Source organism: Polypterus senegalus, chromosome 6, assembly GCF_016835505.1.
Source record: "Polypterus senegalus isolate Bchr_013 chromosome 6, ASM1683550v1, whole genome shotgun sequence".
Classification (NCBI taxonomy): domain Eukaryota; kingdom Metazoa; phylum Chordata; class Cladistia; order Polypteriformes; family Polypteridae; genus Polypterus; species Polypterus senegalus.
Window position 1 is genome coordinate 85,868,861 of NC_053159.1, and position 15,978 is coordinate 85,884,838.

General features: G+C 37.2%; 1 protein-coding gene across 3 annotated transcripts in view; it reads right to left on the reverse strand.

Moving 5' to 3' along the window:
• Nucleotides 1–15,978, reverse strand: part of LOC120531237 (collagen alpha-2(VI) chain-like) — a 91,240-nt gene that overhangs the window by 21,435 nt on the left and 53,827 nt on the right. For all 3 annotated transcript variants that reach the window (XM_039756469.1, XM_039756471.1, XM_039756472.1), the window contains exons 15-20: nt 13,658–13,693; nt 13,423–13,485; nt 6,128–6,190; nt 5,044–5,106; nt 4,664–4,726; nt 2,408–2,458 (exon numbers count right to left, since the gene is read on the reverse strand). In XM_039756469.1, coding sequence (XP_039612403.1) covers nt 2,408–2,458; nt 4,664–4,726; nt 5,044–5,106; nt 6,128–6,190; nt 13,423–13,485; nt 13,658–13,693 — 339 coding nt within the window. The remainder of the gene's footprint in view (nt 1–2,407; nt 2,459–4,663; nt 4,727–5,043; nt 5,107–6,127; nt 6,191–13,422; nt 13,486–13,657; nt 13,694–15,978) is intronic.

Below are 15,978 nucleotides of genomic sequence, written 5' to 3' on the forward strand. Positions count from 1 at the left end.
ACAATGTCATCAGCAAACATCATAGTCCACGGGGACTCCTGTCTAATCTCGTCTGTCAACCTGTGCATCACCATTGCAAATAAGAAAGGGCTCAGAGCCAATCCCTGATGTAATCCCACCTCCAACTTGAACGCATCCATTACTTCTACTGCAGACCTCACCACTGTCACACTTCCCTCGTACGTATCCTGTACGACTGTTACGTACTTCTCTGCCACTCCCGACTTCCTCATACAATACCACAGCTCCTCTTGAGGCACCCTGTCATATGCTTTCTCCAGGTCCACAAAGACGCAATGCAACTCCTTCTGGCCTAATCTAAACTTCTCCATCAACATCCTCAAAGCAAACATTGCATTTGTGGTGCTCTTTCTTGGCATTAAACCATACTGCTACTCACTAATCATCGCCTCACTTCTTAACCTAGCTTCCACTACTCTTTCCCATACAGTAACTTCATGCTGTGGCTCATCAATTTTATTCCCCTGTAGTTACTGCAGTCCTGCACATCCCCCTTGTTCTTAAATATCGGCAACAGTGCACTTCTCCACTCCTCAGGCATCCTCTCGCATCCTCTCACTTTCCAATATTCCATTAAACAATCTGGTTAAAAAGGCAAGGTAAATTAAGTACATGTCAAAAATACTAACTTCTTTCTTTGTTTGGTTTATGTTAGTTTTTCGTCTAAAAAATAAAGTGAAATACAAACTCTTGAATAGTCACCTTAAAAAATCTGCCATGTGTACATTGGCTCAGCACACTCACAGTCATGAACAAGCTAGTGGGATGCTAACAAAAACTACTGCTGTGTAAAACACAGCTGACTGCATGTGTAAGTAAGGCAGATTGGTGAAAGCATGTGAAGAAGCAAACATGTTCAAAAATATATAAGAAAGAAAAAAAAACTGATTGTTTTAACTAAGTCTATAATCCAGAAGGCAGAATACAAAAATACAAGCAGTAGATCATAAATAAGAAACAATTTGTTGTTCTAAAAGCAGTAGTTAAAACACAAGGCAAAAACTGTTTAAGCAAACACAAAATTAACACTTCAAGCAATGCAAGAAATAGGCCACCCTGAAATGACTAAACATCTAGTAGTAACAGGTAGTATAATGTTTATACTTTTATTTTGCTTTTGTTGTGTGGCACTAGCTATTTGATCTATAAAACATGATTACATACGTAACTTTTTCCTGCCTGTTATGGTGCTCTGTCCAATTGCCTTGTGTTAAAGATGTAACAGAAAGGATAAGTGCTGCACTGCAGTAGTGTACCCGACAGTGTGGTCAACATATGGGATTTGAAGCATTTTGTTGAAGTCTAAATAATCAAGAGTATAAAGGGGAATGGAGTCACCTAAGGACCCTCTCATAACAAAGCAAAAACCTCTTTTTAAGTTCTCAGCCTCTCCATCATGTGATGGCTTCATAGAAAATTTAGCCATGCAGCAGTGTCAGGTAGGAACAGCATGATACAAGAACCAAGTGAGAAAATGTTAAGGGAGAAAGAATCTATGAGAACAAAATGTCTCATCTGTTTACACTTCATGTCTTAAGCATGCATCACTCCACATATTAGAACACGTTAATGGCTATGGTTAATACATTTAGCTAATTCCTTTTCAGTGTCTGTGTATCCAGTCATCTCTGCTGAAAGGTCTGCTGTTCCCACAGCGATCAGGTGACTAGAGACATATTTTTTGTTATGTACAGATAAAAAGTTTAGTCAAAGTGGCTTAATTTACTTACATAACTACATGGCAAATGGTAAAATATGTTACAATTCTACTACAGTATACAATCTGGTTGGAGAGGGGGCAATACCACTAATCAGTATTTACAAGCATCATTAATTTTTAACACTTGGAAGAAATTCATACTGCATATTGTAGAAAAAAAACATTCTGAAAAAATTATGGTAAAATGTAAACCCCCAGCTGCTATACATCTCCTTGTGTTGGGATGTCTGAATGTCAATTACTGCACATTTTGCAAGTTCATTTTGAAAATTATCAACTTTAACTACATTTGATAGTCATTAGGAAATCACTCTAGAAATATGATATATCTATTCCATGAGCTCATTTAGCAAGTTTTTGATGAGAGAATTGTAACTGTCTTCTCATTGCACATACCAACCTAAAGATAGTGAGACGTGGTCTTGTTCATTGGAAATTATCCCAGAAAAGTCTACACAAAAATAACTATGTATCAACAAGTTTAAAAATTAATTTAAAACAAGGAAACCTAAATAAATTCTGAGCTCTGGACAGGGCAGGAGATTGAACAGGATAACTGTAAACACTGAGAAGCATGGGCCTAATACTTCTAGGGTTCAGGATTATATTTACCCTTTATATTCAGCTAAAACACACAACGTTTTAAATATTTTTTGATTGATATACCATAGGTCCACGTGGTCCTGGGTAGCTCAGTCCATTTCTTCCTCTGTCTCCCTATAGAAAGAAAATTGAACAGTGTATAGAAAACTGTAAAAACATTAATGATGCAAGCATCCTTGACTTGATGAAGTACCTAGAGAAAAATGTGTTAATTTATTGTCATTACAATATATCTCAAGTATACAAGAAACAAAAAAAATGAAACAGGGTAAATAGTGTGATTGAATACCAACAGTAAAAGGAACACATTCTTTGAACATCTACAGAAAGATGATGTATTAATTCACTGTTCAATCCATTTAATTCAGCCCAGGACCATGGAAGCCAGAGACCACATTGTCAGCATCGGACATAAGATAGGGATCAAACTTGGAGACGGCAGCATCCATTACAGTGAACTTTATTGCACACATATAAACAATTACTCATACTGGGCCACTCTAGATCTTGCAATCAACCTATCACGTAAGGATGGTAACCAAAAAATCAACAAAAAAACATTCACGTAGATCTATACATAAATCTATATTTGATCAGCCTGGTGCATATGTCAGATCACAATTTTCTGGATTTTTCTGTAGTGTTCAATACCATAAAGCCTCACATACTGATTGGAAAACTGAACAGTATGATTGTCCATCCATCCATCCATCCATTATCCAATCCGCTATATCCTAACTACAGGGTCACAGGGGTCTGCTGGAGCCAATCACAGCCAACACAGGGCGCAAGGCAGGAACAAATCCCAGGTAGGGCGCCACATTATGGATTCAGGACTTTCTTTTAAATCACTCACAGACAGTCAAGGTACAGGACGCATTATCAAAAGGCATTCATTCAAACGCAGGAAGTCCACAGGAGTGTGTCTTATTTCCATTATCAAATATGGGGATGACACCATGCTCATAGGATGCATATCTGGGGAGGAGGAAAGCCACTATCTAAATCAAGTGGACTGCATTGTACAACTGGTGTAATAAAAACTTTCTTACTCTAAATGTAAAAAAAAAAAAAGAAATGACTTTAAGAGACTGAAATCTGTATGTTCACAATTGTTGTTTTGGGGGATGAGGTAGAAATAGTGAATGACTATAAATACTTACAGTAGGAACTAACTTAGATAACAATCTTAACTGTAATGCAAATACAAAAAAAAATTCTCTAAAATGCAATCCATGTTTATTTCTCCTTCATAAACACAAACTATTTAAAGTAGACAAAGGACCTTATGTTGTCCATTTATCGCAGTATGATTCAGTCTGTTATCACTTTCAGTTTCATTGCCTGGTTTAGTGTTCTAATAAACCAAAATTTAAAAAACCTCCAACAGATTACTAAGCATGCAGCGGAAGTTAGTGGGACTGATGCAGATTATCTTACAACTGTGTGTCAGAGGACAATACTAAAGAAACTATAAATAATCTAAGCTGATGACAGACATACATTACATGTAGAACTTCAATAAATCAGGAAGGATAGTTGCTTTGAAAACCCACACAAATTGCTCCAGAAATTCCTTTCTTCCTAGTGTTATTCGACTTTTTAATAAGGAATATCGGAGAAAATAATTAAGGTTTAATATGTATCCTGTAACGATTTTTGTGTAAATATGCATTATCATACTGCCTTACCTTAACCTGTCTTGTCTCTATTTGTTTTGTGTCATTTCTTTCTGTCTTGTTATTAGATTCAACTGAGAAGGCAAATTTCATGTTTTCATGTGTAAACAAGACTAAATAAAGCAACTGAACCTTGAGAAAATGCAAATTTCACACTAACAATCACATATACTGTATATTGATTATATGCAGTTTTTATTTTCATTTAAATTTTCTTTGGATATTTTATGAATTTTTGGTGCATTTAGGTGTGTTGTTTTATGGTGAATTCAATTCTATTGTTTTTTACTTTTAGTTATATATGAAGTAAAACGTTTTTCGTGTCTCATTCTTGCTATTATTGCACATCATTTTGTTTTTCAAAAGCACCGTCATTTTGTTGGCTGCTGGGTACAGTTTCTGTATATTTGCTACTCTAGGACAACCGGAAATAAACAGCATGTCCATTTTGCCACCTTGTCCCTAAATTCTTCTGTTGCTTTCTTTTGCAGAACAAAGATACATTTTAAAAATTTCAAGTGTAATTTCACTATCGGTGGTATTCTACCAAGAAAACCAAAGTAGAGAAAACTGAAACATGATAATATTTTTAAACATTTTTAAACAAAAAAACACAAAAAAAAGGTAAGAAGAAAAGTACCTTTGGCCCTGAAGATCCAGGGTCTCCCCGTTCACCGACATAACCTGGATCACCTTGAGATCCCTAAACAAAAAAAGATGCATGTTTTAATTGTTCTGTTATTAAAGCTGAAGATTTCAGGTCACAAGTAAAATAAGATCAGATTAAAGAGTACAGAAACAAAAAAAAACTAGTATACATTTTGTCAAACATTCTTATATGTCTCTTTTACTGTTGTTTTGTTACAAGTGGACACTTGCATTTTTAAAAGCAGAGTATGTTTGTTGTATAACATATTTATTAGTATGTGACAGAGGTATGCCTGGACACTGTGTTTACCTGACTGCTCAGCAGTTCACTTCATTGGCGACAAAAAGTATATATTTGAAAACCAAACTCACCTTACTGCCAGAATCCCCTGGCAGCCCCACTGGGCCTCTGGGACCTGGAAGTCCTCTGTTACCCTAAAAGTGAGAAAAAGCAACAAAACATGAGATATTGCTGATTGATAATGAATAGACTAATACAGAATGTCAAAGATCATCTATGAAGCTTCTTTTGTCACTAAACAGAATCTCTACTACTTCAGAATACTGTATGTCTAAACTTAGCAGTTCAATGTACATGTTGTCAGTTTCTTATTTTAAATGCATACCTATAATAAGCTGGAAACCTTTACGCAAAAATCTTGCATCTAAAATTGCCCAGTCCTGCCAAACCATGAAAACATTTCTTAAAAATGTTAGTAAAAATTGTACTTGTAATTGTAATTAGATTAAAAGTGGGATACATTTAATACATAGTTGAATATGATGAAACAGTGATGATAATGTGTTATTTTAGGTGAAAGTAGAGTGAGTCAGTACATTGTCATTTACTGCTGTAGTAAAAATAGTTGGTATATTTTTTGTAGTCAAACATCACGATGCTGTATCAAAAATGGTTGATTATTCCTTATAAAATATGTAGTTTGTTTAAAATCGTTTATAGCAGGTCTAATTTAATGGCAGTATTTGTGTAATAACTTTTCAAATAATTCCAATCATAAAGTTTAATAAAATAATTTCAATCATGAAATTTAATAGTTAATGTTTGTGCACCACATATATATATATATATATATATATATATATATATATATATATATATATATATATATATATATATAACATCTTTACAGTGTGTTTAGTTTGACTGAAACAGATTAAAGCTAAGGGACGTTCTGTCAACCCGAAAAAAAAAGTGTCTATAAATATATAAAAACCCTGTTCCATTTCTCCATCATCCATTTTGAAATATAAATGCATGCTGCCTCCTTGTTTAATTTTGAAAGAAAATTTTCATAGTCTAAAATGATTCTGCAATTTTTGTAATATCAAATTCAGATTCTCATAACTGATTCTGTGCAGCAATGCACATATTTTTACTTTTATACATTACAAGTTAAGTTCCTGTTGTTTCAGTATTCTCCAAAATGCTACCAACCTTAGAACCTTTGTTTCCTGCATCTCCAGGAAGGCCCCTCTGACCATCTAGACCAGAATCACCCTAAAGAAGAAGCAGTAAAAGAAAATTTAGAAATGTATCAGTCTGGATGGCTACTAAGATTGAAGGCTATGCATCAAAGGAAGATGCAGAACAAAAGAATAAATCAAAGATCAATAACAGAAGCAGTTTGGAATTGATTATTAATAATGTGTGGTATGTTCTATATGGTAAATTTAGAACACATTGTTTAACAAAAGAAACAAACAGCAGTGTTTATAACAAAAATAAAATCATGTTACATTTGAGAATTAACATACTTTTCATACACTAATCAGCCACAACATTAAAACCACCTGCATAATATTGAGTAGATCCCTCTTGTGCCACCAAAACAATTCTAATCCATCAAGGTATGGACTCCACAAGACCACTGATGGTGTCCTGTGGTATCTGGCACCACAACTTTATCAGATTGTTTAAGTCCTGTAAGTTGTGATGTCGGTCTTCCATGGATCAGATGTGTGTTTTCTCAGTACATCCCAGAGTTGCTTGATCAGTTTGAGATTTGGGAATCTGGAAGCCAAGTCAACACCTTGAACTCTTATTCATGTTCCTCAAATCATTCCTGAGCATTTTTTGTAGTGTGGCAGGGTACATTATCCTGCTGAAAGAGGCCACTGCTAGCAGTGTACTGATACCATGAAGGGGTGAACATAGTCTGCAATAATCTTTATAAAGGAGGTATGTGTCAAAGTCTACATGAATACCAGCACCCAAGGTTTCTCAGGAGAACATAGTCCAAGGCATCAAACTGCCTCTGCCAACTTGTATCTTTCCCATAGTGAATACCTGCTGAAATCTCTTCCCCAGGTAAACTACACACACACACCTGGCCATCTATATAATCTGAAAGAAAATATTAGTCATCTGACCAGAACCCCTTCTTCAATTCTCCATGGTCCAGTTCTGACACTTACAAACCCTTTGGTGGTGCTTTTGCCAGTGGAAAGGGATCAACATGGCCGCCATGACTGGTTTGCAGATAAACAGGCCCATACACAGCAAGCTGTGATGCACTGTGTGTCATATCATGGCCAAAATTAAGTTTTTCAGCAGTATGTGCTACAGTATCTCTTCTGTGGGATCAGACCAGATGGGCTAGCCTTTGCTCCCCATGTGCATAAATGAGCCTTAGGTGCCAATGACCCTGTTGCTGGTTCACTGGTTGTCCTTCCTTGGACCAATTTAGGTAGGTACTAACCACTGTATACTGGTAACACCCCTACAAGGCCTGCCGTTTTGGAGATGCTTTGACCCAGTTGTCTAGCTTTCACAAAATGGCCCTTGTCAAAGTCGCTCACACCCTTACACTTGCCTGTTTTTCCTGCTTCCAACACACCACCTTCAAGAACTGACTGTTCACTTCCTGCCTTATATATCCCACCCCTTGACAGGTGCCGTTGTAACAAGATTATAAAATGTTATCCACTTCATCAGACAGTGGTTTTAATGTTGTGTCTGATTGGTGAATATTTAAGAATGATAACTACTGAGGGAAAAATAGACCAAGAAATGAATAAGATAAGAAAGAAAGGTAAAGAACAAAGTGAACCTGGCAAATTATGAGATGCTGATGAAATGATAAGGACAGTGCTGTAAGCAAGGGCAGTAAGAAATAAGACATGGTTGATGTCAAGAAAATAAGAGAAATACTATTTATAGAGTTGGTGGTAAAGAGTAGAGACATTAGATTTACATTACAGAAGACATGGTCTATGGAATCTGAAATGTGTAAATGGAGGAACCTGAAGAAGTAGTGCGGCAAAGCTGTAAAATGAAAATATATACTGTACTTATTGCAGCCACAGTGAGAATCTGGCTTGTCCCAGAGCATGGTTTTTAAAAAGCAGCAATGGGAGATTTGAAGATTTCAGACTAGGCCAAAGAGTGATTGTCCAGTAGACAGACGATTGAAACACATACTGTAAGTCTAATGTTACTAAACAACCGAACCAACATCCAAGCTGAAACTCATATTCAAAAAGAAATTTAAAGCAAAATTCTGATTGTAACCAAATTATCCTTTCTCTAACTAAACATGACTTTGTAATTATTGTTTATTTTTTATTTTTTAATACAAAATCTTAGATGCAATGTGATTTAAGCCTCCTCCTGCACTATCCAAGATGAATCATATGCAGTCACACACAAGATGGTTGCGATCTTCTTTTTCATCCTTTGGCTGCTCCCGTTAGGGGTTGCCATCGTGGATCATCTTCTTCCATATCGTCCTGTCTTCTGCATCTTGCTCTATTACACCCACCACCTTCATGTCCTCTCTCACCACATCCATAAACCTTCTCTTAGGCCTTCCTCTTGCCTGGTAGCTCTATCATTAACATTCTTTTACCAATATAACCAGCATCGCTTCTCTGCACATGTCCAAACCAACGCAATCTTGCCTCTCTGACTGTCTCTCAACCATCCAACTTCAGTTGACCCTATAATGTTCTCATTTCTAATCCTATCCATCCTTGTCACACCCAATGCAAATTTTAACATCTTTAACTCTGCCACCTCTAGCTCTGTCTCCTGCTTTCTAGACAATGCCACCATCTCTAACCCATATAACATAGCTGGTCTCACAACTCTCCTGTAGACCTTCCCTTTCACTCTTGCTGATACCCATCTGTCACAAATTACTTCTGACACTATTCGCCACCCATTCCACCCTGCCTACACTCTCTTCTTCACTTCTCTTCCACAATCCCTGTTACTCTGAACTGTTGATCCCAAGTATTTAAACTCATCCACCTTCATCAACTCTACTCCCTGCATCCTAACCATTCCTCTTTCCTCCCTCTCATTTACACACATGTATTCTGTCTTGTTCTTACTGACCTTCATTCCTCTCCTCTGTAGAACAAAGCTCCAACTCTCCAGGGTATCCTCAACCTGCTCCCTACTATCGCTACAGATCACAATGTCATCAGCAAACATCATAGTCCACGGGGACTCCTGTCTAATCTCGTCTGTCAATCTGTCCATCAACACTGCAAATAAGAAGGGGCTCAGAGACGATCCCTAATGTAATCCCACCTCCACGCTGAATGCATCCGTCACTCCTACTGCAGTTCTCACCACGGTCACACTTCCCTCGTACATAGCATGTACAACTCTTACATACTTCTCTGCCACTACTGACTTCCGCATACAATACCACAACTCTTCTCTGCGATCATGAGAGAGAAAAGAACTACACAAAATGGCAATGCCCATGGAAAATAGTATTAAACCAAAATAGTTTTGTGAAATATTAATTTTGAAGGTAAGAAAAAAGAAAATAAACTGTACAGTAATATGCAAAAAATGACACAACACTATATAAAAACATATGACAATTTTCTAGAAACAGCATACAAACAGAAAAAACCTTTGAAACTCTACAATAAAAAGTAATGTGGTCATGTTATTCTAAAATGCGATTGAAAAATTAAAGGACAAGAATGGAAACAAAAGAGATATTAAAGTTCATTAAGAATAACACTCTCAACTGATTCAAACAAATACACGAATACCAAGCAAAGAACCATGGGAAAGGGCAAATAGATAATGGAACATGACTTTAGGTGGAATTCCACTGAAAGTTTTTATATAAAATAAAAATGTTTTGGCAAAAAGAAGTAATTTTGTCCCATGTGGGTAAGATAACATCTCTAAAAAATATCAAGTTTAGATATGATGGCCCCCCAATGTGTTGTTTGACTCCTTAACGAGTTTAGCTTTAACTAGTTTCCACATGCATCCATGTGTACTTGTTGAAGAATTTGTAGTATATTAGCAGATGGAAACAACTTTAGTTATTCACATCAAAACTGTAAACATTTTAATCGCATCAAATGTTAAACTTTAGATATTTTTATTAGTGTTTCATAATAGCACATATGTAATATGCTTCTTCTAACTTGTCGACCAAAGCTGTACCTAAGAATTTAGATGTGGTCTTGAATGCACATTTTATAGATTAAACATTGTAATATGGTTTCTGAGTTAAAAGGATTTAAAATATTTTTCAGAAGACTTCATAGGAGCTCCCACAGTACAGATGGAGTAGAATGCCAACAACCTGACTGAGACATGGCACAAATTTGAACAACATATTTAATTAATGTTGTTTTTTCCTACATAAAGCAGAAGGAGAAGAGAAATACAGCTGTGAAACATAAGATATGCCCAAGGCTAAAAAAATATTAGGGCAATATGATATACAGGAGGAAGCTCAAAGATGTAGTCAACTTGCTGAAATGCCTGTAAAACATTTTATTATGAAAACAGGGAAATGCTATTATATCTTCTCTGACAATGAGTGAAAATCTGCAATGTGTTGGGAGTACCCTGTTGTGGCTTTCAAACCTCTCTGTGGTGTCAGTTCTGGCCAAGCACTAGAATCACTTCTTATATCAGGGATGGCTCAAGACACAAGGCTAGAATATTAGCAGAGTTTTTCTGTTCCTGCACCTTTCATCTTCCAATTGGCCTCAAATGACTGGGTCTCCAAGCCAGCTCAAAAAATGCCTGCTGTCAGCAATTGATCTGGGCTCTGCATCTAGTCCATACCTTTGTCTGCAATCAATTTCTGCTCTCTCGCATTTGTATCTGTTACCTATCAACTTTGCTAGGCAGTAATAACTTGATGGAGGGACAGGGGACATAAAAAGACTGTGACTTTCCTTGTGCATCTTTTTCTTTTTTTCCTTGGAGTTTTTTGAATTTTGCTTCATTTTGTGTTATTTTGTATTCCTACTAATAATCCTTTTGCTTGTTTTTCATTTTTGTTTTTGGATGTATACTTTTTGGATTTGTCTACTGTTTTCTTTAAGTATATGAACTCCTACTTCTAAGGATCATTCTTTCTGATTACAGACATATTTAAATAAATTCTGTTTTTTAATCAGTGTGTTTGCTCCATTTCTAGCTAATCTAGATCTGCAGCAAAAGCTGGGTGCACTTAGCCAACTGTTTGGCAACTTCCACATGGCACTTCTGAGCCTCTCTGGCTTGCTGAGGAATAAGTACCAGGTAGCCAAAGTGAACTCACTCGTGACTCTATGGGTGCACTTGCTGATTGCAAGCTTGATATTTGCCTACCTTCCTGGCTGAGGCAATGGACCCTGTAGTAGCAATCAAGCATATCTGAGGTTCCATCTTTGGATTCACATACACAGTTTGTTATTCAATGGTCTAGCCAATTTCTTGTGTAAAACTGGACATTCTACCCCCTTGCAGTCCCCCTCTTTCTACACTTGTATATCAATGCCCTTACCTGCTTTTCTACATTTTTTTACATTTAATGATTAGGCACACACCTTTATACAGGGTGACTAACATCATTTAAAATACAATTTGTTGCATTTCTGTCAATTTGCCTGTTTGATTAATTTGCTCACACAATATCAGTAGCAGGATTTGAACCCAGAATCTCAGGGTTTGAACTCCACTACACCACACTGCTTGCCTTGGTGGTCCCTATCACTATCCTATGCTTGTATTACCTCCCTGTAATTCCAGTTTTGCTTCAGCTTGGCTAACATCTATGATCAATAAATTTATCTACTTTATTGCCACGGCCTTCACTGCCCAGCAATAATATTTTACAGGTGATGAAACAAAGTTACACACTCTAGATATTAATCACAGAATGTTAAGAGAGAAAAGAAACCTTCTTTCTTTAGTTACCCGTTTGGCTAATGTAGGTTTTTACCAAATTGCCCAAGACACAAAAGGCATTCATGGGATGCTACACTCAGACACACAAATAAGTCTGTTGGTCTTTGCAAAAAAAGTAGAATCGCTAGATAAAACTTACAAGAATGTGCGAAGCATATTTAACTCTGGAATCAAAGCAGCACATTCATCTGCAAAATCATAATATGCTATTCCAATGAATAATGATAATAAAATGTACAAAATTAAATAAAATGTGCATTAGGACCCCTCACAAAGTTTTACCTGACTATGTTTGCTATAGCTCTTTACTATGATCAATGCTGTTTAATGCTCTCTTTTCAGTATTCTAACAGGTAACTCCTGTGTAAAGATTTACTTAGACATACATAAAATCTATATTAAGCCAAACAGTTTGAAAGTAAGTGCTAGAGGTAAAAGTGGCACAGAACAGTTGGAGAGTGTGAAATGGGATTTATAAAGAGAAATGCACTTACCCTGGTAACCACAGAGCTCTTTTGAGTGCCAGTGTGTGTTAGTCAGGGCTGATACCAGGTTAAATGCCTTATATACTTAGTATTAATATAGGTAAAATATACTGGGCTAATGCCTTTATGTTTTGTGTCTTATAAATTCAAAATATAGTATATTTCTTTACATTTATTTTTAACATGGTCAAACACAGGCACATTAAGTAACTTGATCAGAGTTGAACAGTGAGTAGAGTACAGGGATAGAACAGAATCACTGAGTTACTTAGCATGAACTGGATACTCAGGACGTAGTTACATCAGAGTGAGATAAGGTTGGAGTGAACCTTTAAAGAAGCTACCAGAGCTCACATATGGAAATAGAGGTTCTTAAAGAGCTGGGAATCTTTTTCCAGTTACACAGCCCATTAGCAGCCAGGGATGTCTGTTACTTTATAAAAGAAAATGTAATCAGGGTTATAAAGGTTCCATGAACTACCAGAAAATGTTCAGAGCTGATGGCCCTTGGATTTTCTAAAGGCATCCAGAAGTGCACAAATTCAAAGGATGTTTTCAGAAGTAACCACAGCGTAAGGCTTAAGGGCTGCTCCTTTCCAAACCCCAAATTAAATTAAACTCAGAAATTAAGGGCAGACAAAGTTTCAATTGGCAGGAAGACAGGGAAGCCAAATTTTAAAACATAGACAGTGAATGCACATTATTCAGAGACAGAAAAGTGGGTAAGCCACACCACCAGATCGACGAGAACAAGAACCTATTAGATTGGCCAATAGACAAAAGGAATTTCTTTTCTCTTTGTTCATTTGTCACTTTGTGCTTAATCCTCTTGTTCATTCTTCCCTCTTTCTGTGATGTACTGCAACCCATATGTCTTCAGTTGCTAATATACTGTATCTACAATAACATGTAGAAAATTTTTAACTTTAGAAGAGGTAATTAGCTTGTAGAGGACATAATAAAAGTTCATGAATGAAGACTAAAAGGCCTGATATCAGCAAAGTTATATAAAATAATATTTCACTCACATTGGTTCAGTTAAATTTAATTCAGAAATTTAACCCATATGTTGTACATCACCTTCTCTCCTTTGGCACCATTTAATCCTGGTAGTCCCTTTGGTCCAGGGTCACCTCTTCGCCCCTGTTATTAACAATTAATGAAAAGGGATGTTTTGGTTAAAAATAAAATTCAAAAACCCATTTTTTAGTTACAAAATCAATGCTATAATACTTAAATCAACATAATACCTTAACAGGTATTAAAGTATTAATTCAAACAGGTATTAATTCAAACCAAACTTTAAAGAAATTACCGGTTCTCCTTTGGGACCCGATCCTCCTCTTTCTCCCTGGAAAAAATGGAAGATTGAATAAAGTTAACCTTTATAAACTAGGTATTTTCCACATTTCTTACAAATTTCCTTTTTAGATACTAAAATCAACAAGCATTGTCATGCTATTGTCAAACTTGTACAAAATGTTCTGTAATGGACACAGTATGCAGGAATTTAATGTTAATAAGAAGCAAGGTCAGGTAAACACCGCAACCTGCTGAACGTAACTAAATCAAATGAATTGAAGATCCATAAAGTTTACAATACTCTCAAATACAAAATCCTCCATCTTCTTCCTCTTCTTTCAGCTGCTCCCGTTAGGGGTTGCCACAGCGGATCATCTTTTTTCATATCTTTCTGTCCCTTTGCATCTTGTTCTGTTACACCCATCACCTGCATGTCCTCTCTCACCACATCCATAAACCTTCTCTTAGGCCTTCCTCTTTTTCTCTTGCCTGGCAGCTTTATCCTTAGCATCCTTCTCCCAATATACTCAGCATCTCTCCATTGCACATATCCAAACCAATGCAATCTCGCCTCTCTGACTTAGTCTTCCAACCATCCAACTTGAGATGACCCTCTAATATACTCATTTCTAATCCATTCCATCCTCGTCACACCTGATGCAAATCTTAGCATCTTTAACTCTGCTACTTCCAGCTCTGTCTCCAGCTTTCTGGTCAATGCCACCGTCTCCAACCCATATAACAAAACTGATCTCACTACTGTCCTACAGACCTTCCCTTTTACTCCTGCTGAACACATCTGTCACAAATTACACCTGACACTCTTCTTCACCCATTCCACCCTGCCTACACTCTCTTTTTCACCTCTCTTCCACAATCCCCATTACTCTGTACTGTTGATCCCAAGTATTTAAACTCATCCACCTTTGCCAACTCTACTCCCTGCATCCTCACCATTCCACTGACCTCCCTCTGATTTACACACATGTATTCTGTCTTGTTCCTACTGACCTTCATTTCTGTCCTCTCTAGAGCATGTCTCCACCTTTCCAGGGTCTCCTCAACCTTCTCCCTACTATCGCTACAGATCACAATGTCATCAGCAAACATCATAGTCCACGGGGACTCCTGTCTAATCTCGTTTGTCAACCTGTCCATCACCATTGCAAATAAGAAAAGGCTCAGAGCCAATCCCTGATGTAATCCCACCTCCACCTTGAATGCATTCATCACTCCTACTGCAGACCTCACCACGGTCACACTTCCCTTGTACATATCCTGTACAACTCTTACACACTTCTCTGCCACTCCTGACTTCCTCATACAATACCACAACTCCTCTCAAGGTACCCTGTCATATGCTTTCTCAAGGTACACAAAACGCAATGCAACTCCTTCTGGCTTTCTCTATACTTCACAATCAACATCCTCAGAGCAAACATTGCATCTGTGGTGCGCTTTCTTGGCATGAAACCATACTGCTGCTCACTAATCATCACCTCACTTCTTAACCTATCTTCCACTACTCTCTTCCATAACTTCATGCTGTGGCTCATCAATTTTATCCCCCTGATGTTAATACAGTCCTGCACATCCCCCTTATTCTTAAATATTGGCACCAGTACACCACTTCTCCATTCTCTCACTTTCCAAGATTCCATTAAACAATCTGATTAAAAACTTCATTGCCATCTCTCCTAAACACCTCCATGCTTCCGCAGGTATGTCATCTGGACCAACGGCTTTTCCATTCTTCATCCTCTTCATAGCTGTCTTTACTTGCTAATTTATTGTACTTCCTGATTCACTATCTCCACATCATCCAACCTCTTCTCTCACTCGTTCTCTTCATTCATCAGCCTTTCAAAGTACTCTTTCCATCTGCTCAACACACTCTCCATGAGTATATTTCCATCTTCATCCTTTATTACCCTAACCTGATGCACATCTTTCCCAGCTCGGTCCCTCTGTCTAGCCAATTGGTACAGGTCCTTTTCTCCCTCCTTAGTGTTCAACCTCTCATACAACTCATCATACACCTTTTCTTTAGCCTTCGCCACCTCTCTCTTCACCTCCTGTACTCTTGTCTACTTTCTGCATCTCTCTGACTATCCCACTTCTTCTTTGCCATCCTCTTTCTCTGTATACTCTCCTGTATCACTACCAGGTTTCCTATTCTTCCTTCCTCTGTTCAGATGTCACACCAAGCACCTTTCTTGCTGTCACCCTTACTACATTTGCTGTACTTTCCCAACTGTCTGGTAATTCTTCACTACCACCCAGTGCCTGTCTCACCTTCTTCCTAAACTTAACCTTGCAGTCTTCTTTTTTCAA